The 25,690-nt window shown below is 35.2% G+C and overlaps 1 protein-coding gene across 1 annotated transcript in view; it reads left to right on the plus strand.

The window, feature by feature from the left end:
• The first annotated feature begins 512 nt into the window (after nucleotides 1-512).
• Nucleotides 513-25,690, plus strand: part of LOC6639554 (protein bric-a-brac 2) — a 46,314-nt gene continuing 21,136 nt past the window's right edge. Inside the window, exons 1-3 of the mRNA XM_047012106.1 lie at nucleotides 513-609; nucleotides 5,585-7,736; nucleotides 7,782-8,048. Of these exons, the coding sequence (XP_046868062.1) occupies nucleotides 5,709-7,736; nucleotides 7,782-8,048 (2,295 nt within the window). The 5' untranslated portion in view covers nucleotides 513-609; nucleotides 5,585-5,708. The remainder of the gene's footprint in view (nucleotides 610-5,584; nucleotides 7,737-7,781; nucleotides 8,049-25,690) is intronic.

Consider the following 25,690-nt stretch of genomic DNA (forward strand, 5'->3'; position numbering starts at 1 on the left):
TTTTGAATTCGCCGAAGAAAAACCGGAAAACGAAAACGCAACGCCAGCGCAAAATGCTCTCTCGCTTATATGGTGGTGGCAGCGACGCCGGCAGCGTAGGTGGCATGCAAGACGCACGCTACTAACAGGAGGCATAGCATAGGCCGCTGTCGACGTTGACGGCGAAACAGAGTCATATTCAATTTGGTCGGGCGAATATTCATTTCGGTCGTTCAGTTCGTATTTAACTTTCGTCGTGAGTGCACACACACGTTTTTGCGAGGAAGAGAGAGATCGAAAAAAAAAAACAAAACATAAAACAAGAACAACAGCAGCTACAACAAAATAATAACAACAATAACAGGCAACAAATGTGCGTGTGTAATTAAGAATGAACGAACAACAACAACAATTAGCCCAACATGTGTTGCATTTAATCAAATAACAACAAAAATTTTAAAAATATATCTATAGGAATTTATTAAAAAATTACAATTTTTTTTTTGTTTTTTTGTTAAACCGCTAAACAACAACAACAACAACAACAACAACAACGAAAATCTAAAAAACAGTGTAAACAATTGCAACAACCACAACAACAAAAATTCATGCCACAGTGTAAATGTGCGAGTGAGTGTGTGTGTGTTATTAATTATTATTAATTTTCTTAATTTTTACTTAAGTATGTATATTTTTTTCCATCATCATCATAATTTATGTTTGTTCATAATTAATATTAAAATTTTTTGTTTTTTTTTTTTTTTGTTTTGTTCTTATAATAATTTATCAAGTGTCTTGTGGGTGCCTCTCTGTCGCTGCCGCTGCTGCTGCTTTTGCTGCCGCTGCGCGCGTTAAAAGAAAATTGTAATTTATTAATTTATAACAACCTCCTTGCCATATACCCACCCCATCCCATACCCATACCCATCCCCACCCACACAAGCATCCCTACATTGTTCCCGGTTGCCCGTTCCCTGGTGTCAACGGGCTCTATCAAAAATGGCCATAAAAAGAGCGCGCGCGGGCGAACAGAAATTAAGCACAGGCAAAACTTAAGCAGAAGCAGCAGCAGCAAGTGAAAACGATGGAGCCAAAGGAAGAGCCAAAAGGAAGCAACAGAGGAAACAAGAAGAAAGAAGACCAAGACGTAGAAGAACTTTTGCTACTTATGTCTGTCTGTCTGTCGTTCTGTCTGTGTCTGCCCTGTGTTGTGTCTGTGTGTGTGTGTTTACACTGTGTGTTTGTGTAGTTGATGCTGAGTCCTCCGTCTGATTGGAGGGTGTGGGTGGTACGCGCCAAAAAAGCACACACACACACACACACCAACACCAGCAACAACAAAAGCAACGGCAGTGGCTGTAACTGTGGCAGCGGCGAGGCGCAGCGCGCCGTGGCAAGAGAGGCAAAAGGCAGATCCTGGTAGAGGCAGTTGCCTGCTCTTTGGGTTCTGTGTAATTTATTACTTGCTGCATAAATAATAAATAAGCGTAAATAAATAAATACAACAAAATATACAATATATATATATATATTTATATATATATATAATGCCGGGTTTTCTGCTTGTGCCTCCGCTGTTACAGTTACTCCTTCGGCTGCTGTTTGTTTGCTTCCTTACTTCCCATACAGATTCAAACCCAAACCACCCAACCACCCAAACCATCCATACTTACTTTCCTTTTTCCAATTTGTTTGTCGTGTGCGTGTGTGTGTGTGTTTAAGTTAACAGGACTTTTCCTACCTTAAAATATATATAAATATAAATTATATAAATTTAAACACAAAACAAAAACAAAAAAACCGAATCACCTATAAAAAAATCATTAAAAAGTTTCCTTCCTTCCTCCTTTTCTTTCGTTGTTGTTGTTGTTGTTGTTGGTTGTGCCAAAAGTAAATTGCTGTTGGTTCTTCTTCTTTCTTCTGCTCTCCTTTTCTTCAGTTCCTTAATTTTTTTTCTCTGTTTTTTTTTTTGGTCGTGTAAATAATTAAAATCCAAAAAATAATAATAAATAAATGTATAAAAAAACAGAAAACACACACACATACACAACATATTAAGTATATGTATTTGTTGTCTGTTTTCCAGCATTTTTCCGAGAAAACATAAAATTTGATAAGCAAGTGTATGGCCAACCATTCCCATTCCTATTCCCCAACCCGACCACCCAACAAAGTCCTCCCTCCCTCTCCCACACCACATTAGAAACGTTTCTCATTGTTCTCCCTTTGAGAAACATGAATAAAATAAAAGTAATAACAATAAAGCAAAAAAACAAAAAACGTAGCAAGAAATGTTGCCAAATATAAGAAAACAGTTAGAATAAGGAACGAGAGATCTGTTATTTCGTTGTAATGAAATTTTGAATACTCTTTGCGAAATTTGAATACCTTCGTCGTATATCTTTGTTATCAGTTATCAAAAATCTTTTTATTCTTTAAAATTTATACACAAATTCTTAAAAGTTTATAATTTTTTTGCTTTGTATCTTTATACAAGCTTTAAAAATTAGCTTAGAAAACAACAAAAACTAGGAATTTTGCACAAATAATTTCATAAATTCTTTTTTGGTAGTTTTATAAAATATTTTTTCTCAAATGTCAAAATTTTTGTCATATAAATGTTAGAAATTCAAAAAGTGTCAAACAAATTGCTATGAAATAAAACAAAATTTTTGAAATATTTCAATTAGAAAATAACATTATATTTAAATGAGAAGAAAAACTTTATTTATATAATTAAATTGCATTTTCTAATTCAAAAGAATGTACTAAAGATTGAAATACGAAGAAAGAAAACTGTTTTTATGAAAGTTTTTTAACCGAATTGCAGATCGATAATGTATATGGACTTAGATATAGTTTAGAATGATCCAAAAGTTAAAGCTGTCCAATTCCGATTACGATTTACAACTGTGTACAAAATATTTCTATGCCCGTTTTTGGTTTTTTTCTTTTTTCAAAAGTGTGTTATAACAAAAAATAATGAATATATTCGAACTTCTTTTGGCAACAAGAACAATAAAATAAAGAACAGAAACAATATTAATATAGATGTACATACATATATAGATATATATGTACATATACACGTCGACAAACTCCTCAGACTTGATTCGTCTCGGAGTTGGCAGTCTTTCGATTTAATTGGAATGAAATAATAATAAACATAAAGTCAGCAGAAAACAGAAGAAAAAAAAACAAAGATATAATAATAATAATAACAATAATAATAAATATAATTAAATTTTATGGCTCAGCAACGAAATGAGAAAAGTTTTTTTTAACTTTCAACCCTCCTATCCCTACCCTCCAACACCACACCCAACCCCAATACACCACATTGAGGCCCTCCTTCTTAGCCTTCATCTCCTCCTCACACCCTTGGCCAAAATCATCTTATATAAACACTCGGAACGTCCCCCTTGGCATTCATTCATTGACATTCCTCCCTTACATTACATCTTTCTCATATACGGCAAATAAATGTATTTATATTTTAAATAAATATAATTATTCTCTTTCTCTCTTACACGCACACACACACAGCATACAGTCCCTTGCTGTCTCTCGGTCAAGCCTAGGCCATAAATAATAATATTTAATTAAATAAATGCCACACAGACGAAATGAACTAACAATGCAATATAAACAATTATTATACATATATATATATATATAAGTATATGTATATACATATATAGTTTTATAGATATATATATAAATATAATAAATAACAATCATCCGAGACAGAGAGGGAGAGACAGCTAGAGGGGTAACACGGGGGGTGCTAGAGGCAAGGCTACAAATATAATTGCGGCTCAGTTTTAGTATAAATTAAGCCAAATTAAACATAAATAAATTCACGAGTTAGTTTGGTTTATTCTACTATACTATGCATGTATCTATCTATGTGTGTGTGTGTGTGTGTTTTTAGGCTAATAAAATAATTTTTAATAGAAATTCATGGAAATTTTTCAGCTACATAGAGATAGAGATTAATGAGTTTATTTAATAGACTTATGACTAAGTGCAGAATATTTTGTCTATATGGAAAAAAAAACCAACACCAACACCAAAAATTTCAACACAATGTTATGAATTATAACTAATTTCAGATGGAAACATCTATATGTTTATATATGTACATGTATATAAATCTTAATTTCGTTTTTCTTTGTTATGCCAAACTAATTTATTCAATGAAAATAAAAACCAGAGGGCCGGGGCTAACTTTGACCGCGTCAAAGTTTGTATACCCTTGCAAGTTTTTTGAGTAAAAGGTCTAATATTTGCGAAAGAGCAGCTTAGGAAATAACGAAGTTATTGATCAAAGTCACTGTTCACCACCGATTGTTCCTATGGGAGCTATATGATATAGTCGCCCGATCTTAATCAAATTTGGCACAGTCATAAATAGTTATGCTAAACTGAGAAATATAAATTTTTATGACAATTGCTTCAAAAGTAACGAAGTAATTGACAAAAGTCACTGTTTTCGAAAGATCGTTCCTATGGGAGCTATATGATATAGTCACCCGATCTTGATCAAATTTGTCATAGTCGTTTATATGTGTAATTAACTCACCAATATTAAATTTCACGACAATAGCTCAAAAAATAACGAAGTTATTAAGAAAAGTCACTGTTCGTGACTTTGGCGTTTGTATGGGAGCTATATGATATAGTGATCCGATCCGGCTGAATCCGAGATATACAACGCCTGCAGTATATACAAGCCTACATGCAAAATTTCAGCTCTGTAGCTCCAACGGTCTATGAGGAGTTTGCGTTGATCCAGACGGACGGACGGACGGACGGACGGACGGACGGACGGACGGACGGACATGGCTATTTGAACTCGTCTCGTCGTGCTGATCAAGAATATATATACTTTATATGGTCGGAGATGCTTCCTTCTATGCGTTGCACACTTCTGACCAAAATTAATATACCCTTTTTGCAAGGGTATAAAAATCAAAAAAATTACAATCGAATAATAATTTTATTAATGTTTTAGTCCGTTTTGTTAAAAGATCAAATAGAGATCACTTTTATATATAGACTTATAATGTCTATAGATACTTTTTTCTAGATCAGTGTTAGAACTTTTGTAGACTCTCTTTGTAAGATCTTTTAATGTATTATTCGATTTTTAGATTTTTTTCTATAAATTCTAAAGATCTTATAATGTTTGTAGAAACTGAATATATCCTTCAATCATTTATAATTGAAAGATTCAAAAACTTGATCTATAGAAAAAACCAAATAATTAAAAAAGATAATTAAAAAAAATCTTGCTCAATTAAGAACTACTAAGCTCTAATTTTCAAGATAAGCATTATATATAATAATATATACATATATACATTTATATATATATATAAGTATTTCTACTAGTGTATACTTAAGTGAAGTGGAAAATTACAAAGAAATAATCAATTGTACAAACAACAAGCTAAACAAATGATTATTTCTTTGGAATTTTTGTGAGTAGAAATTATCATGATTCTACCTTATGTGATTCCTTTAGATTACTCATATTTTCTGTTCTTCTTCAACATTCTCGATATCTTTTTCTCTCTCTCTTTCCCTATTTCGTTCACAGATCAGAAATGATCCATTTGAGATCTAGAAAAATGCGTTAAAACGTTAATATTAGATATCGATTAGGAAAGTGAGGAAAAGAACTCAATCGATAGGCAAATCCTAGAGAAATATCAAGAGGCAAAATGGATATGACAAAGGATTTGGAGAACTTTGGTAAGACCATGGAACAGCAACAACAACAACAACTAGATGATACCGAAGAACAATATGAGGCAAGTGATTATACCATACATAATACAGAGAACCAAAAATCAAATAGAAGATCATCATCATCATCATCAACGACAATGTTGGATGAGCCACGAATAGAGAAATCGAAACAGAAACAAAAACCTCAAGATCATGAAGATGAAGAACAGGAGGAGGAGGGGCAGCAGCAGCAACAGCAGCAGGAAATGCAACAAATGCAGACAAATGCCGATGCCGAAGTAGATGAGAAATGGCCCAAGATAAAGGGGTCAGAGGGAGATGAAGAGGAACCAAAAAATATGATAATAAGTGGAGAAGAACAGAATTCGGCTGCCGGTGCAACAGCCACTCCGGCAATCAAAAGGGAGGGATCCATAATGGATTTGGCATCAGCAGCGCTTACCCCACCACCCAGACCGCTGACCTCTTCCAGTGAAGTGGTTGGGCTAAGTGAACATCTTAACGATCCCGAAATGAGAATTGAAGTGGATACCAAAAAGAAATCCAGATCCTTGCCAGTCTCACCGCAGCCACAACTTGGCGGTTTGGCAGCCACAGCGGCGGCTCTTTTCGAATTTGGCCAATCGACCAAACGCGAGGGCATCAAACAGAAACTAATTGCCCCAGTTGCCACACAGCAGAGGCACACACGTCACGGCATTATGGGTGGTGCATCGAAAGGTGGCCCATTGAATGCTGCCGGTGGAGTTGGCGGCGATAATCAACAGTTCTGTTTGCGTTGGAATAACTATCAATCGAATTTGACAAATGTCTTTGATGAACTGCTACAGAATGAATCCTTTGTGGATGTCACTTTGGCTTGCGAGGGACACTCGATTAAGGCCCACAAAATGGTCTTATCCGCATGCTCTCCCTATTTTCAAGCCCTATTCTATGATAATCCCTGCCAGCATCCCATTATCATAATGCGCGACGTTAATTGGTCCGATTTGAAGGCTCTGGTGGAATTTATGTATAAGGGTGAAATAAATGTGTGCCAGGATCAAATAAATCCTCTATTAAAAGTGGCCGAAACCCTAAAGATACGTGGCCTGGCCGAGGTCAGTGCCGGAGCTGGTGCTGGCGGAGCAGGAGGAGCATCATCATCTGCATCCGCTATGCATTTACCCGAACAACGTATGACCGTCTACGATGATGACGAGGATGAGGAAGAATTGGCCGCAGCTGCTGCCTTGCTGCGCGGCGATCATGACAATGACGATGACGATGAGCTAATCAAACCGAAGAGAGCCCGACTTTTGGCCAAATTGCAGCAACATGTGCAACACAGTGAAAATGCCTTGGATCTCAATCAGCGTAATCAAAGAAAACGTTCACGAGATGGACAATATGCCACACCCAGTCCCACAGCGATGCGCATCGGTTCACCGAGTCAGATGACAAATGCAACAGCAGCATCCGGAGCCGGAGGTATTGGTGGTGGCCAACAGACATCGACCATAGTGCGTAATCCATTCGCCTCACCCAATCCACAGTCGTTGCAATCGTCGGCTGCCTCAAGCAGCAGCACCAGCAGCCACTTGGCCACCGGTAATGGCACCAACAGTGCCACCAATAACTCATCATCCCATTCATCAACAGCCTCTTCGAATTCGGCTTATCATCGCTCATCGGCTAGGAGTTGCTCCCCACCACCATCAGCAATATCCAGAGAGTCCCAGAATGGACCAGCAAATATGCTAAATTCACCCACCCATTCGGCTGCACAGGCTCCAGCGTTGCCACCACATATGGCCGCTGCGGTTGCTGCAGCCGCCCATCATCATGCAGCAAATGTACCACCACCACCGCCGCCGCCATCAAGCCATCATGGTGCACCACCAAATGCATCTGGACCATCATCACAGCATCAGTCGGGTAGTAGCAACAGCAACAGCAACAACAACAACAACAACAACAACAGCAGCAGCAACAGTAACAGTAATAGCAACAGCAGCAACAACAACATGCATCATCATCAACAGCAGCAACAACAGCAGCAACAGCAACAACAGCATCAACAACATGCTGCAGCTGCTGCAGCAGCTCAACAATTGGCCGCCCAACATCAATTGGCACATTCGCATGCCGCCATGGCCAGTGCTTTGGGTGCTTCATTGGCAGCCGCTGCTGCCGGTGGTGCCGCTGCTCCCGGTGTGGGTGCAAGTGTTGCGGCAAGTGGCATTTCAGGCGGCGGTTCAACATCTTCAACGCATCACGATGATATGGAAATCAAACCGGAAATTGCCGAGATGATACGTGAAGAGGAAAGGGTAAGTTCGATTTACATTTTTCTAATCATCTATCTAAATCTAAATGAATCCTCCATCAAAGAACTGCTTTGTATGAATGAATGCAAAAATTGAATACACAAAAAAATATTCAAAATGAAAAGAGAGAAAGAACAGCTCAATGAAAATAGAATTCGACTTACTAGCAAGATAAATAAATTAGAATTAGGTCAAAACAATGTAATGTCATTTAGTTTTTCTTTTTTTTTTTTTTTATAGTTAGAGCACATTTTTCTCATATATGTAGGTTCTCTGGGTGTTCACCCAAGTTATAGTGTTCTATGTATATGAAAAAGTCTATCAAAATACCCAATGTGTGTTTTTTTTTTGTCTTCTTCTACTCTAAATCAACTAATTTATTTATATTGCAGTCCTCTATCATAAAAGTCTAATGAGTAATAGATTTTGTTTTTTTAACATTTTCTTATCTTAAGTGCCCTTTAAGTTTTTTTTTTATTATTATTATTATTCACCGCAATTTACCAATTTAGCTAGAGCCCAAATGTCGTAACTTTTAGGTGACCTGTAAGAGTAAATTTTTGTTAAATGAGTTTTTTTTTTGTGCTTTCGAATTTCGATTTAATTTGTATCTATTTAAAATGAAAATTGCATAGCTTTTAAATACATTGAATTTCCTTCCTTTTTTTTCTTATTGTTGTTATTGTTTATGGTTCCTTCATTTTCTATTCCAAATGGCGTTTGTCCATTGTCCAACAATTTGGTTTCAGTTAGATGAGTTTTTTTTTGCATAATGCACACACACACACACATGCATACATATTGCAACTGTGTGCCAAATACATTGAGAAAAGTGCATAAATGCAAGCTTATTAACAAAATGTTTTTCTTTTTTTTTTTTTTCTCTCTCATTTTGTTGTTGTTGTGCATTTAAAGGTATTTACCTTATTTCGTTGCGCGTTGTTATTTCTATTAAAATTGCACATTAAAGTTGATTTTTCTATTTGTATAAGAAACTGCTTGTTGCTTGCCTCTATGTGAAACTAAGTTCCAAAAGGCAAAAAAAAAAAAAAAAAAATGGGCAGGAGGAGGAGGAGAAGGAAGGCTGCTTGGGGGCGAGGTCTCGACATTAAGTGCGTCAGCCGAATGAAAAAAAATAATTCAAACAACATTTAATGCTAATGACAAGAAAATTGCACAATGCACGCATATGTATGTGGATATATCTTTCCATCTCCCTCTGTATCTCTATTTGAAAAATGAAAAATTATCAACAAATTGGCAAAAAAAAAAGGAGAAAAAAGAAGAAAAAAATAACAAAAAATTGATGGCAAAGCAAACAGTTGCAAGTTGCACATACATATAAACATATATATATATGTTCAAACAAATAAATATTTGTCTCGTGCATTTGATTTTCTATAATTGCATCTAATGCGTCTTTTGATTTAACTTTATTCAACTTTAGTCATTATAATTAATAATATTTACATTGTATGTATTTGTTTGTTTTTTTTTGGTCATGATGGCATTTTGTTTTTGCCTCTTGACAAGTTAAAGTCCATGGAAATGTATGTCTTCTACTTATATCTAGTTTATGCAAGTATTTTTTTCTCTATTTTGTGTACACACGTACATATGTATGTATGTATGTATATGCATAAATGAATGGTATATGATGTCTGAAGGCTCATGAATATAGATGTGCAGATACAATGTAAAGACAGATGTATGTATGGGCTATATAGCAAAAAATATATTAGGGTGGCACAACATTTAATATGATTTTTATCGCGCATATGGCGAAATTTTTAGATCGAAATTGATTAAATTACACATTTAAAACAAAATGTAGTGGCAATAATTTATTGCTTTTTAAAAATGGAAATCAACAAAAGGTGTTTACTTAGGGAATATTTATCTATATAAGAACTGTTTTCTGTGCTGTTTCTTAGTCCTTTGGAATAACCATTTATCTATGTTGAATCACCCTGTTTTATACATACATATATCTAAAATATATATATATATATATATATATCAATATGTTTAGCTAATGCATAAATACATGAGGCAAAGAGAAAGACAACAGAACTAAAGAAGGAGGGTGAGAGAGAGGGAGAGAGAGAGAGACTGGTGTTGTTCCAAAGAGTAAGGGGGAACGAGAGTGGAATAAGAGAGCTATGGAGAGAGAAAGAAAAGGAGAGAGAGTCCTGTGCTTAAATTATGTTACTTTTGCCTTCAATGAGAATTCTTGATGCCAAGTCTGAGAGCCTGTTACTTAATAGAGTCAAAGTTTTTGCTCTTGTTTTCTCACCAATGCCACGGAGAGTTTTCATTCATAGAACACACACATACACACACAGACACACACACACACACACACTTTGGGAGAGAGATAGAGAGACACACTTACACACGCAGCATTTGGTTTACCAGGCAATCAGCAAAAGTCACAAGAAGATGCTGTGGAAAAGCATTTTCCTTTATTGTTTTGTCTGTCTGTGTGCGTGCGTGTGTGTGTGTGTGTATGTTTTTGTGTGAATGAGTGTGTAAGAGTGAGTTCCTTGACTTTTCTTGTATTTGCTTTTTACCCAAAAACTTTTCTTGGTTATTACAACTGAAAATTGCCAAGTGTTGAAAAGTTCTTCCCAGAGAATTGACTTTAACTTTTTGCCTTCACGACCCCATCTCCCTTTGTCTCACTTTCTCGCCCTCTCCCTCTCTCTCTCTATCTATCTTATTTTGCCTCTGTCTTTGTCTCCTTCTTGGCATTAGTCATAATTGTCAGTCAGGTGGCCCTCTTACTCTCCTTCCACTTGCTGACAGTTTTTCTCATCCTCTAGTTTACTTTTTGTATGTGGTATATTCTTCTAATTTATACCCTTTACAAAAGGTACATTGATTATTGTTAAAATTCTATTTGTTCTAAGCTATATCGATTGTTTAGTTGACTTTGGCAAACATATTCTTTAGTTAATGTTTTCTTTGTTAGACTTTCTTAAGAATATTTCATCAACTAACTTCAAGAAGCCACTCAGACATTTCAACGATGTGTTGCCTAATTTTGGGGGCAAAACGGTCGCATAATAAACTCTTATTTGTTATTCCATCGAACAAATAGTAATATCTTTTCATAATTTGCATTAATTAACTAGTTTTGCTAGCGTACTTCCTCAATGGGACAATGTGAAAACCAGTTTTGTTGATTGATTAATCGATTCATAGGGTATAAGATATTCGTTTTAACCATTGGTTGGCCAATCTATTGCTTGACGTTGGTTTTCTTTTTTCCCGATCTGTGTTGTGTTGTGTGTGTGTGTTTTTTTTTTCGGTGTAGCGTGTGAATTTGTTTGAAAGTCTTAAGCCTAATATCAAATGTCTTGTTATTTCCTGTGCCCATTAACCGAGAGTAGTAGAAGAAACGGCCAAGTGGTGGCGGGAACGATTTTCGAGGCAGGGAAATGAAGCAAGATATAAAGGGTCATTTGATTGATTCGAGTTTGAATACAAATAAATCAAATTTATGTTTAAAGGTTTCTTTCCAAACTATGTATGGATACTTTTGGTCTTTATTATTATTATTTTTTTTTATATGTGACTTTTGTCTTTGGTTTTTTTTCGGTAGCGCCGACAAAGAGTCAAAGCGCTTAAAAGTTAAGAGTTTAGGCCCACCCAATGGGAAATTTATTTTTTTAAAACTCTTTATCTCTGGTTGATTTTTCCTAGTTTTCTTCTTCTCGTTGTTGTTGTCTGAGTATTTCCCAAGATTAAAAGATTCTTTATTTCTCCCTTCTTTGTTGGTGGTGCTGTTTGGTTTTCAACTTTCGTTAAGTTGTGGGCCATACGGTTGGCATTTTTTTTGTTGTTGTTTTTGTAGTATTTTTTCTAGTACACACACTCGTCGTCTATATAATTTATGGGCCAATTTCGATAATTTTTATTTCTTGTGGTATAATAAAAAAATTGCTGCAATTATATTGTTCTTATACATATACATATATAGAGAGAAAGAGAGAGGGAGAGAGCGAAAGAGGGCGTTGGGATGGTGGGGTGAGGGCCTAGGGTATGGGGGTGTGGGGAGGCGGGGTGAGAGACTTGAATAGCATTTACTAGCGGGGCACACTTGAAATAAATAAGTAATTTATTTTATGACAGCGTACAAGTCTGACCATAAACCCACATAGATCTTATCTAGCGATAATACAATACAATATAATAATAACAATTTTTTTCCCCCCACTTTTCATCACTTTTTTTTTTTGTAATCTTAAGTTGTGTCGATTTCAGTTTTAGAGTTTGTTTTTTTTTTTTTTTTTTAACTAACGTAATTTCTAACAGCTGATAAGATTTTCTTCAATTTTTTTTTTTTTATTTTTTATACGTGCTGTAGTTGGATACGATACCAAAAATATCAGGCTATATAGGCTAGTTATAGTATATATGTATGGTATATATAGCTACTAATCACGCGCCTGATAAAGTCAAAACTCAAAAAAATAAAAATGGCATAGATTTTTGTGTTTTTTTTTTTGCTTTATTTTTGGCAACTCATACTTTAATTTGGCCAATTCATCTGCAAATTTACAGGCAGACGGTGATTGTTTAAATTAATAAAGAAACAAATGACGATTATACTAGGCCAATACAATATATATGTATATATGTAGGTATATAGCTCATTTTTATGAAACCATTTTATCTGGCGGCCAAGTCATGGTCTAGAGTCTACAATATTTGAATCAAAAGGTTTTTCCATTATTTTAGATATAGTTTCTTTTTTTTTTTTATAGTGCAGAAATAAAGTCTTTTTGATTTACTAACTTTATGAACAATTTTTGCCCTTAACAATATCTATATGTTCATATATAAAAATTCATTGTCCAATTGCTAAATTGGTTTGATTTGGTTTTTGGTTCCTTTGAGTAAATGAAGGAAATTTTCGAGGTGTTCCAAATTCTTTTAGAAACTCATTTGACATCAAGTTAAGGTTGAGTTAAAGAATTCGATTTAATTCAAATTATTTGCAAAGGAATTTGAATTAAACATCCAATCAGTTGTAGTTTTTCATATTTTAGTTTTGTTTTTTTTATGGTTTTATGCCAAGTTATTTCAATTTATTCTAATATATGTATGTATCTGCGGTTAATATATTTCATATATTTATCTCTATTTTTAGTCATATTGATTAGATGTCTTTATATTAGTGGAATATAGTAGTTCTTTTCATAGAATTTAAATGAATTGTTTTTGTTTTTTTGGTTTTTGAAAATAAATTTTAGTTAGTTGGTGGGGATTGCTTTGTTTGGTTTATAATTTAATCATCGCTTAGTATTCTCACATAGAGATAGATGTAGATAAATAGTAAATATGCAAATATATTGACAATAGATATTTTTTTAGTTGGTTGAAGCTTAGTTTTAACTGCGGTTTAGCCTCTCGTTCTCTCTCTCTGTCGTTTTCTCTCTGTGGGTACTTCCTGTCTTTGGCGGATCATGTCTTTGACCCTAAGACAATTTACATTTGCCAAGCAAATTGGAAGGCAACAACAAACAACAACATTTCAACATCTTATATCCCCACATCATCTTTCAACTCCCACCACCGATGCCAGCCTGCCTGACCCTCTTCTCTCCTTCCCCATGCCGAGTTTCCTTCCATTTTTGCCCATTCGCATCATTTGTTTTCCTTGTGACGACGCGACTATAATGATGAAGATGTAGATGATGTTCATGACGATGATGTTGGCGGCTGTGTTAAGTTTTGTTATATTTTCATTTATTTGGCTGCCTTTTGTTACATTTTATTTATTTATTCCACATTTATTGTAGGGTACAAAGATACACAGATACAAAGATACAATTACACGTACTATAAGATACATTTGTTAGTGCAGCAGTCGTCGCTACAACGTTGTCGACTGTTGTCTTTATGGACGACAACGACAACAATGATCATGATGATGGCGAGGATGATGATGATGATGATGATGATGACGATGATTATTATTATTATTATTGCCATTGTACAGAAAAGACATAAGAAAATTATAGGTATCTGCCCTTATGGCGCAGCGCAGCGAAGCGAAACAATAAAATATAAAATAAAATATGTACGAGTATGTTTACGCAATTACAAACAGACAAACAGCGTGCACCGTACACTGAGAGAAAGAGAAGCAATAAGACAACAAAAACAAAGAGAAAGACACATAAAGATATAAAGGAGGGGTAGATACAATATTTATAACCAGCAGCAGCAGCAGCAACAGCAACTACATACCTTTAGTTACATACATACATACATATATCGCACATCTTGTAGATACTTTTTGGTTTCTTGGTTTCATATTTTTTTTTGGTTGCAATTGCAAGATGAAGTTACCTCACACAATTAAAGGCTGAGCTCGCCTCGAAAGCAATACCCCAAAAACCCCACCAAAAAAATGATAATGATAATAATAATAATGAAAATAATGGAAATTGAAATGAATGAAAATGATTGCGTTGCCGTTGCGCTGGTGTGGTCTGGTCTGGTCTGGTTTGGTTTTCCTTTTCTTATTTTTACTTACTTGCAATTTTCTGACTACCGTTACAAATGACATTATAATGTGTTATAATTTGTAAGACAATGTCTACAGCAATCAATTAACTATTGAGAAATCATAATTTGTATAAGATTAATTTATACACACACACACACACACAGACACACATACAAACAAACTAGTTTTACGCCTTGCACAATATTTTTTTTGGTTGGTAAACTTAACAACACTTTTAATAATCTATCAAATAATTTCAAAATTGTCAAGCAAATCAGTTTGATGGCATAGGATTTAGATGAAATGTTAAGTTAATGGTTTCATTTTTCATTTAGAATGTAAATTCAAGGTTTTTGTGTGTTAATCAACACTGTTCTGACTCTGACAACACTGTTCTTTTTTACCTGTATTACAGCTAAAATATTGACGTTGAAACCAAAATTGTTATCTTTATGGTTTAGTAAACGATTGATCAACACTGGTTTAGCCCTGCACATGTGCGTTTTCAACACTTTCTGCTGATTAACTACTTGTATGGGCGAAATTTAGGCAATTTTTGTTAGCACTTCTTTGCTAGATAACTTTTGCTGTACGTTTTTGTAGATTTTCGTTTCGGTTTTTTATGTTTTTGGTGCGCAACTGCATTAAGCCCTCATCGACATCATCAAAATGACAAACATTGCGTAAAAAAGGACGAACTAAATGCCTCTAATTTGGCATAGACTAAAAAAAGAAACGAATGAAGAGAGAAAACATTTAGCTTTGCCTGCACTTAGTGCTGAAGTTGGCATAATTGTGCCGCATTTTCCACCCACTCCAACACACACAGGCACACACACACACATGCACACAGCGGGAGAGTAAGAGAGAATGACTTCATCCCTATTGCTGCTGAGATCCTGGAGTGTTGCGGTTGGCACCGTCTTTATGTAAAAGCAATTTGCTGGAAATGTTCGATTTGCCTGAATGACTGACTGACTAACTGCCTCTGCTGGCTGCGGTCGAGTATCCTTTTGTGCCACATATCCTTTTGGCTTCAGCTCGAGCCCCGGACTGAGACTCAGACTCAGGCAGGAGCAGCCAACAGTCAGCCACCATATAATTTGGTGTAAAATTAGCCAGCAAAGTGAGCGGAAAGCAAGTGCCGTACCTACACAAGCGAATGATAAAATGTAGAGATGCAGATAGATGATGAGTGGAGAGAGAGAGAAGGGAGGAAAGGGAAGAGGATTGCATAGCATGGCTAGGCAGGGCAGGGATTTGTGTGTGTGTGTGTGTGTGGATGTGGATGTGGAGTAATGTTTATTTATCCACTAGATGTGGCAGGAACAAAAATGCATGTTTTTCACTTGGACCTTTGAAGTTGCGCCTCTATCTATCTATCTCTCTCGCTCTCTTACCCACTCTCGGGTTGATGTTTTTTTTTCTTGTTGTATATATATTTTTGTGTGATGTTTCTTCCTGCATTTGATTTGTTATTTTATTACTTTACGAATTTTAACACATCTGCTGCAAATGCATTTTGTAAATTATTAAATGCATTTTATATCCTCCGTCTCAATTCCTCCCCCTCCCCTTCCTTCTTCGGCTTCTTCTTCTTCATCTCATTGCTTTGCTCCTCAATCTCAAACTCTCTGCATCTTGGTTGCCCCTTCTTTAGTTTGCTCATATCCAATATTTATTACTTTCGTTGTGTGTGTGTGTGTGTGTGTGCACACATTTTCTGTAGAAAAAATTCTTTTTCCATTTATTTATTCTTCTTCCTTCCATTTGACGCTTGCTTTGTTTTTCTTATGTTTTTTTTTTTTTGTTGTGTTTTTCACATTTCCATTTTAATTTTTCGGGCTGCCGCTGCCCCGCGCCGCGTTTGAATGCATTTCTTTATTTAGGTCCAGCAGTTGCAGCAGCCGCAGCCGCAGCAGTTGCAAGCACCCCCGCTTAGACGAGACTCACCAGCAAGTTAGAAAGAGAGAGAGAGAGAGATAGTTTTATATACATAGATAGATCTGTTAAATAAATCGAATCATCTGTTTGTACTTGCAACCCCGATACCAATACCGATCCTCAGTTCTCTCCGTTCCCTTTTCTCAACCGCCTCCGCCTCCTCCTCCTCCTCCTATAGTCTCTATCTCGGCATGTATAATAATTACGATTGGATATATAATTTGTACAAAACATATGTTTCCATTTTAGTTTTTAATGTTTTTCTTCTCTTCACTTTTTGTTTTGTTGTTGCTTTTGCTTTAGCTGCTGCTGCTGCTGTCTGTTTGTTATTTATGCATTTTATTATTAGTGTCGATAGAGATGGCAATACATATGAATGAGAGAGAGAGAGAGAGAGAGTGAGAGATGACTAAAGTGGGGGGAAATGTTTTATGATGACTCTAGCCTAGCCTGAAGTTACTGGAAATTGTTTAGAAAGTCATTGAAAGTTGATTTTTCTTCTTTGCTCTTTTTTTTTTTTGTTTTTGGTTTTTAATAGCTACGAGTCTTTGCAAGCAAGGGATGACTGAATGTTAAGGGGAGGGACGGGCAACGGGAAATGGATGTTAACTCTTTGATCAAAAAAATTTTCTTTAATCAATATTTAGTCTGTCCGAATGATTAAATGCAATCCATACAATCCAATCATAACTTTAGTCATTAGTTAAATGATCAGTTGGATCAGATCTTTTAACTAGTCTAGTCTAGAATCGAAATATTTTGGGCAAATTTATTGCCCAAATTGAAACATTCGTTAAGCCGACTTTACTCAGGGAAATCAATTAGAAAATCGCGTAGTCTTGGTTTAGTTCAAGTTTCAAAAGCAAAGTTTTCCATTTTTCAAATAAAAAGATAGACTTTCAGATCATATTAATGATCTTAATGAGATTTAAGTGGAAAATTTCTGGCGAAATTCACTCCAATAAGTCTTTAGTGTGAGCAAAAGGATGTAAAAGTTGTTTGTTTTAGCTCATAATTTGTCACTTTTAGTTAGTCGTTTAATTTTTCCAACTTTACGTATTAACTACGCCTAAAAAAAATGAATCTTGCTGATCTAGCATAAAGTCTAGACTATCATACATTTACAATTGTTCTAGCATCTTTCATATGTTTATCTTGAATTTTCTTTTTGTCGTTTTCTGGTAATTGTAAGTACTGAATCGTTTGGTTTTTCCATGCGATTTCCATTTAGCTGGCCATGCCCATTTCCCACACATTTCTCTTATGCCTCAAGTACGTTGCATATACTATGTATAATAATAAGCAGCAACCCTCCTCTAGCACTTTAACAACAACTGGGCAAAGTAGGCCTTCTAGATAGCGCGAATGTAACTGCAAGATACACACACACACACACACATAGAAACAAACATTAATGCATACATACATACACCTGCCCTCAGTGTTATTTCCACCTGTGCAAGAAAAATGCAAATGCAGCCTCGAACATTCGTCGTTGTCTCCTTCATCGTCTCTTGGAGGTAAACAAAAATACCAGGCAAAAGATGAGGAAGGCAAAAAGGCGAAAGAGTGAAAGAGAGAATGTGCGAGGGGTAGAAGGGGGAACAAAACAGAAAAAAAAAACTATCGTATTTACAATATTTGTTTAACGAATACATTTTCTACTCAATATTTATTTAACTGTAAATGCAAAAGTCAATAAAAAAAGGAAAATGTGCTTAAACAAAAGATAAACTTAAACGACGAAAACCATGTCTTCGCTGCCTGCGTCGCTGTCGCCGTTGCTGCCTCCTCCTCCTGCGCCTCCTCTGCGTATCTTTGTGGCTCTTTGCCTCTACCTCTGCCCCTGCCCCTGCCACTGCCACTGCTTATGACTCTAATTCAAACTTCGACTCTAACTCTGAATGTGATGACTCTGAAGCTGACTTTTCGAGTCCGTCTGCCAACCACGCCCTGTGGCTGTGGTCGCTAAATTGACACCGTTAGATGCGCGACACGCGAGTCTGTGGTAGATTCTTGGACTTGACAGGCGGTCGGTCAACGGCAGCAGCAGCAGCAGCAGCAGCAGCAATAGCAACGGCCTAACCGCACACCTCAGCAACAGTCTTCAGTCAGCATCAGTTGCAGCCTCAAGTTGTCATCGAGTCTATGTCTACGCACTTTTTGGTGTCACTGTGTGGCCAGCAGCCGAAAGCGGGAGGCAGGGTGGCAGGGGACAGGCAGGCCAAGTCTCTCTGACTATTTGTCAGCAGCAGCAACAGCAACAGCAGCAATAGCAACAACAGCCGCAGCCGCATTAATTCTTAAGCAATATTTATAGTTGTATTTTGTCAAATATTTGCACAGTTTGTTGTGCCCGCTGCCAAAGACATTTATCAAGAGAAGAGAGCCACAACACAACACAACACAACACTTGGTGTGTGTGAGTGTGTGTGTGTGTATATGCCATTGCAGTTTGCTGTCTTGCATTTTGCATCTGCTAATTGCACTCGGAGACGACGTTTTGTCACAAGCCTATTTTTCTCATCTTTCTTGTGGCTCAAATTCATTCATTATATTGTCGCATCTAAATACACATACACAAATGTACGTATGTATGTATGTATATACATTCATCTAAATATCTGTGTGAGGTCAAATTTACTTTATTAATTACAATCGCAGCAACACACACAAGCACACACACACACACACAGTCATACAAACACAACCAACCAACCGACCGTCCAACAAACAAACATGTCAGCCATAAATTTCAAAAAAATGATTCGCTAATGTGTGCCAAGAAACACCGAAAACCGAAAACCAAAAAAATAATGAAAATTTCAAATTAAATGCTAGCTAATTTTTAAAATGTCATACGCATAAATATAGCATCATTTTTGTAGAATTTCAAATTTATTATTAATTTTTCATGCAGCCAAAAAGAAGTTGATAAAGTAGACAAAAACAAAAAAAATAAATACCCTCTACTCTACAAATGGGGTAGATGAGATAATCTTTTGACTTGAGACATTTAATGTAATCTAATGAGATAATTTACTAGAATTTGTCTTAAATATGAACGTTTTGATGTTAGAACTCTTAAAACAAAGAGCAATTAGATTATCTTTTATAACTTCATCTCTGCATTTCTTTGAATTGAAATGCGTAAATCTTAAAAAATGCGAGATAAAAGGTGTTTAAAGCCATTTCAAGTCAGTCCATAAAGTCAAATCTAGAGTATAGACAGACAATGAAACTTTCTTTTCAATCTTTGTTTTTTGAAGAACCGCCAAGTTTTATCATCAGCTGAGAATTTCCTTAACCAGTTGGGAATCACAACTTGGCAGAACGATAAACTTACTTTGTATAGAAACATTTATTTATTATATGCAAATTACAAGAGCTGATTGTTGAGTTATTACTTAATTACATTGCAATAAATAAGTAATGGCCATTAAAGATATATGCTTAACTTGGCTAAAGATCTAAAGTGGTATACATATATTTTTAAAATATTCAAATTATGAAACATCACATTACATCAGCACCAGCAGCAGCAATGAGAAACCTATCATTACAATTTTGTCATAACATAACTTTGACTTTTTTTTTGTTTTGTTTTGTGCCTCGAATATATGGCGATTTGTTACTATTAATTTTTATGACACTGGAAATGCATTGCATTTATAGTACAGATTATATAACCAAAAACAAACATTTCCAGGAATTGATCAAGCAATGTGTCTATATATTTTTGAGAGAGCGAGAGATTTTCCAGGAATTGCCGTTTGGCTTGGATCTTGACTTGGTCATAATTAATTAAATTATACATATATTTTTTTTCTTCTAACTATTAGCAAAGAGCAAATATGGAAAGATGTGTGCGTGTGTGTGTGTGTGTGTATATTTGTCTACATTTATAATCGGGTTGGGTTAAAACTATATAAATTTTGCTTATATTGTTGGGCTATAATTAAATTGTATTTGGGCTGAGTCATTTTTCTGTTGTATTTCATTTGCAAGTATGTCCGCCAAGTTGGTCAATGGTCTATGTCTATGTCTATGTCATTTGGTTAATACACACACACACTTACATTTATATTAAGTATATGAACTACTACCAGCTATAGAATATTTTATTGTTGATAATAATGCTGCGTCACTATATTGCATTTGGATGAAGCGAGAGAGTGTGAGAGAGATAGAGCGAGAGGGGAAGTCAGAAGGGTCTACAAATGTATCTATGAAATACAATATGCTACTTTAATTATTATAATTAAATGACTCAAATTTTAGAGACTTTTAGTTGCTTTACGCTTTACTTTTTAATTATTCTTTTTTGTGTTTTGTATTTTTTTTTTTTTATTTTTTTTGGTTTCTTTTGGTTTGTCTGCTAAACAGGTCTTTGAACTGCTCTCGCATGTGCGCTAGTTACCCCAAATACAAATACAAGAACAACAACAATGAAAACAACAAATTTTTTATCTCATGGGCGTAGTTTAAGATCTTGTCCAATTGAAGGGGCCTTTTGAAGTTAAAATTTTAGCTTGGTAACAACTGGAATATCTAATTAATGCAAATTTTGTTTGTCTTCAGACGTCAATTGAAATTTTTTGAGTTTCGGTTAATGGAATAATATTTCGGTTAACAGTTCTAAGAGACACTTCTATATATTTTTCCTAAACAATTACTTAGGGTATTATTTTCTTTCAATTGTAATGAAGTATGATCAGTTTTGACTTTAGTTTGCTACTTTTTTCAGGTATTTATTGTGAGTTACGGTTCATCTGGAGTTTTGTTTTGAGCTTCCCTACAAATATATTGTCTCAAAATGCTCAACTTTTAGCTTACTAATTGAATAACCTCTTACCACGCCTCTGATTGGTTTAATATATTTTTTGTTCGTTTGTTTTTTTGCCTCAGTTTTTGGTGTGAATGTCTGTGTGTGTGTGTGTTTTTTATGTAAATTGTGCATAATTATTTTGAAATTAAATTCTAAATTTATAGTTTGCAATAAGATAAAGAAAATTGAAATGAATGGGATGAGAATTCTTGTTGAGTAAGCGTAAGCGATTTTTTTTTTTGTTGTTGGGGGTGCGACGGCATTTTGAATTGTTTGTAAATTTATTTGTTGTATTTTGATGGTGATGATGATGCTGCCACACCACACCACCAATGTCGCCCCTACCCCCTGCCCCTACGACGACCTCTGCTTCTGCTGATTCATGTCACATCGGCTTATAATGAAATTGGTTTATTAGTGATAATTTTGACCGTGTCGGGGTGTGGTCTGGATTTGCACTTAAAAAAATTATCTCTCACTCGGTTGCTTCCTTTTTTTGATGCCCCTCACCACCCCCGCCCCATATCTCTCTCTCTCTCTATGTGTGTGTGTGTGTGTGTGCGGGTGACTCAAATGTATGCGAGAAAAAGTGTAAAAATTATGATATAATAAATTGTTGAGATATAAGGGGCGGATTAATTATAATTTTTGTTTAATGTAAATGAGCGCATGCAGGGGGTATTGAATTTCGTATTGACGTAAGACATGATGAAATTAGTTCGATTATTTATTATTAATATAGATACATATGTATAAACAATAAATAGATACAAAGCTAGACCAAAGCTTAGTCATCTCTGAATGGCAACTAGTTCATAGTTTTGCATACAAACCAAAGTAATAATATTCATTAAATTAGATCATCTAATTTATGATTGTCATCACTTGTCACCCATATAATTGTCATTGTATCAACTAAAAACTGGAACTAACTAGATAACTAGTTCATCCAAGTAGTCATTATTAGCCATTGCAACTAGTTTCATTTTTGACTGATCAGATACTAGTTTAAATTAGAAACTGTTTAAAGATACTAGGTAAACAATTACTTCAAGTAAACTTTCTAATATTGATCATTAACTGAATCGACTAATGCATTATCTCAAAATCTCGACTATAAACTACAAATTATTTGTTTTTTAAGCAATTCTTCTAGAGAATTTGATTGAGGGCTGGTTTTCAAATACATTTGTCGAAATCGATATGAAAATCTGTTCTCTCTTTCGTTTAAATATAATCATAAATTCAATATAAACAAAGTTTTAGTTTAAAAAAAAAGGCTGATACTCATAATGTTTATTTATCCTTGAAGAAATTTCATAGAAAGAGCTAATATTAAGTTTAACAGAAGTTATTTTTACTATTAATTTTTAGTGGAAATGTTTATAGAACCTTTTGTTTAAAGTTAGATATTGGAAATCAGGGAAAGTACAGAGAAGGTTCTCAAATAATCATAATTTACTCCACTTTGAAAATCTTTTGAAACTATTGCTCTAGGTTCTAATGGCTTTGATAAATAAATATAAGGAATTAAGTATCAGTTCTATTTAATTTCTTTTTTTAATTATTTTTTTGTTCATTTTTTGAATGTTCAATGTTCGTTAAACATGTGATTAAAAGTGTTTTCACAAAGCTTCTAATTAAGCAGCTAACATGTTCTAATTTACTACCAAATGTCTTTCAAGTGAAATGCATAGCCATATAATTAAGCATAAATTGTAATTATATATATAGAGAGAGAGAAAGAAAGAGAGAAAAACCAGAGGGCCGGGGCTAACTTCGACCGCGTCAAAGTTTGTATACCCTTGCAACATTTTTGGTAACTCTTTCCTTACTTATAGCCATCAAAAGTGGAAAAACGTTTAAGCTAAAAAGGCTAATGTTTGCGAAAGAACGGCCTACATAGGAAATAACGAAGATATTGATCAAAGTCACTGTTTTCCACCGATCGTTCCTATGGGAGCTATATGATATAGTTACCCGATCCTTATTAAATTTGGCACAATCATTAACAGATATATTAAACTAACAAATGTTTAATTTGAAACCAATCGCGTCAAAAGTAACGAAGTTATTCACCAAAGTCACTGTTTTCGAAAGATCGTTCCTATGGGAGCTATATGATATAGTCACCCGATCTTGATCAAATTTGGCATAGTCGTTTATATGTGTAATTAACTCACCAATATTAAAATTCACGACAATCGCTCAGAAAATAACGAAGTTATTGACAAAAGTCACTGTTCGTGACTTTGCCTTTTGTATGGGAGCTATATGATATAGTGATCCGATCCGGCTGAATCCGAGATATACAACGCCTGCAGTATAAACAAGCCTACATGCAAAATTTCAGCTCTGTAGCTCTTACGGTCTAGGAGGAGTTTGCGTTGATCCAGACGGACGGACGGACGGACGGACGGACGGACGGACGGACATGGCTATTTGAACTCGTCTCGTCGAGCTGATCAAGAATATATATACTTTATATGGTCGGAGATGCTTCCTTCTATGCGTTGCACACTTTTGACCAAAATTAATATACCCTTTTTGCAAGGGTATAAAAAGAAATGTAGGAGAAATAATATATATATTTGTATATATACAGCTGCAGGTACAGGTAGAGGTTACCGGGCACAGGTGCTCATATCAATTGAATGCCAACGCCTGGCTATATGGTTATTAAGAGGCAACCTACCCCCTATCTTAGGGTGGGAAGTGACTTTTAAGCATGTACATGTGCCGCTCCATGGATTTTATTTCTAGTTGCTTCCTTATTCCGCCTCGAAAGACGCCCCCATTTGTTTTCAATAGTTTTCTCCCCCCTTTTTTGTCCTTTTGCATTGCCCCCGTGGCTCCTTGTGACACAAAATCTCTAATTTACTCCCCCCTCCCCCCATTTGGTTTATTTCGAGAACTTCTTAGTGAAGGCCTCCATAATGAGAGGGGGAAATCTTTTACCAATCTTCTACCAAATTATGTTTTTTGCGCTTCTTTTGCTTTCCCACCTTTCTCCCTCACTCTCACACACCCTCTACACCTTCTTTAGTCACAAAAATTATAAAAAAAAAAATATATAAGAAAAACTTAATCGCATATGCATAAAGCAAAGACAAAGAAAGACGTCGACACAAACCTCCTCCAAGTGTAATTACAAAGAAATTTAAATAATACAATAAAAAAAATAAGTGGGAAAATGTTTTACCCCAGCCATATATATACTCTCCCTATCTCCCTCTCGCTCACACTGTATGTCGCGCTGTCTTGGCAAGCAATTAAAAATATAAAATGTAAAAAGCGGCGAACAAATTGTAGATATACCCACAAATATATATAATAAAATATAAGCATTTCTTGTAAATGTAGATGTCGAGATCTATGCAAGTGTGTGTTTGTGTGTGTGTGTGTGTATGGAGGTATAATTTTTATAGTTTTTAATTAATGGTTTTTCTTTGAGTTTCCACTATTTCCCTCGTCTCGGTCTCTCATTCAGCTTGTCGGTCAGTTGAGTTACATTTGTAATTATTTTTATTGTAGTTTGTCATGATGACTTGGCCGTTTTATTTGGAGTTTGCTTTTGCATTTTCCTTTTTTTTGTTTTGTTGTAGTTGTTGTTGTTGTTGGTGGAACGGATATGAATGATAGCTAGAAAAAGAAGCCGCAGTCGAAAGAGAAGAGCTAGAGGAAAAAAAAAATGAGGCATTTTCTTTCCCTTCAACTTACATGGCTCATGCCAAAGGCCTATCTCCTTTTCTCTCTCTCTCTCTCACTACCTCTCCCTCCCTCTCAATGTGTGTGTGTGTGTGTGTGTGTATCGAAATGTTATCTTTCTAATTAAGGCAAATGCTGAATTCAATTTCAAATATAAATTTACATATATTTGGCTGTCGCATTTGATCGTGTCGTTAATGCGGTTTATTTATATATCCAAAATTTACATACGCACACACATACACTCATACATACATTGAGAGACACTTACACTCACACAGACAGAATAATAAAAAAAGAAAAAAAAAAGGTGGCGTTATTAATAATATTTATTTAAATTGTTACTTTATTAATCAAATTTTTAGCTTACACGTGCGTTCTGATTTCTGATTTGCCTTTTCTTTTGTTGCTTATTCTGTTGTTGTAGTTGCTGTTGTTGTTGTTGTTGTTGCTGTTGCTTTTTTTTAGCAGCTCGTTTTTGTGTGCTGTTGGCTTTATGTGTTTATTTGCATTAATTATTAATTTGCTCGTTTGGCAGTTTGTGCGCATGCGCAAATGTTATAAAAAACCAACAACAACAAAAACAAAAAGAAGCAAAATGAGAAGAAAAAAAATACATATAAATAAAAACCAAGAGGAATC

This window comes from Drosophila willistoni (genome assembly GCF_018902025.1).
Source record: "Drosophila willistoni isolate 14030-0811.24 chromosome XR unlocalized genomic scaffold, UCI_dwil_1.1 Seg144, whole genome shotgun sequence".
In the NCBI taxonomy this organism is placed as follows: Eukaryota; Metazoa; Arthropoda; class Insecta; order Diptera; family Drosophilidae; genus Drosophila; species Drosophila willistoni.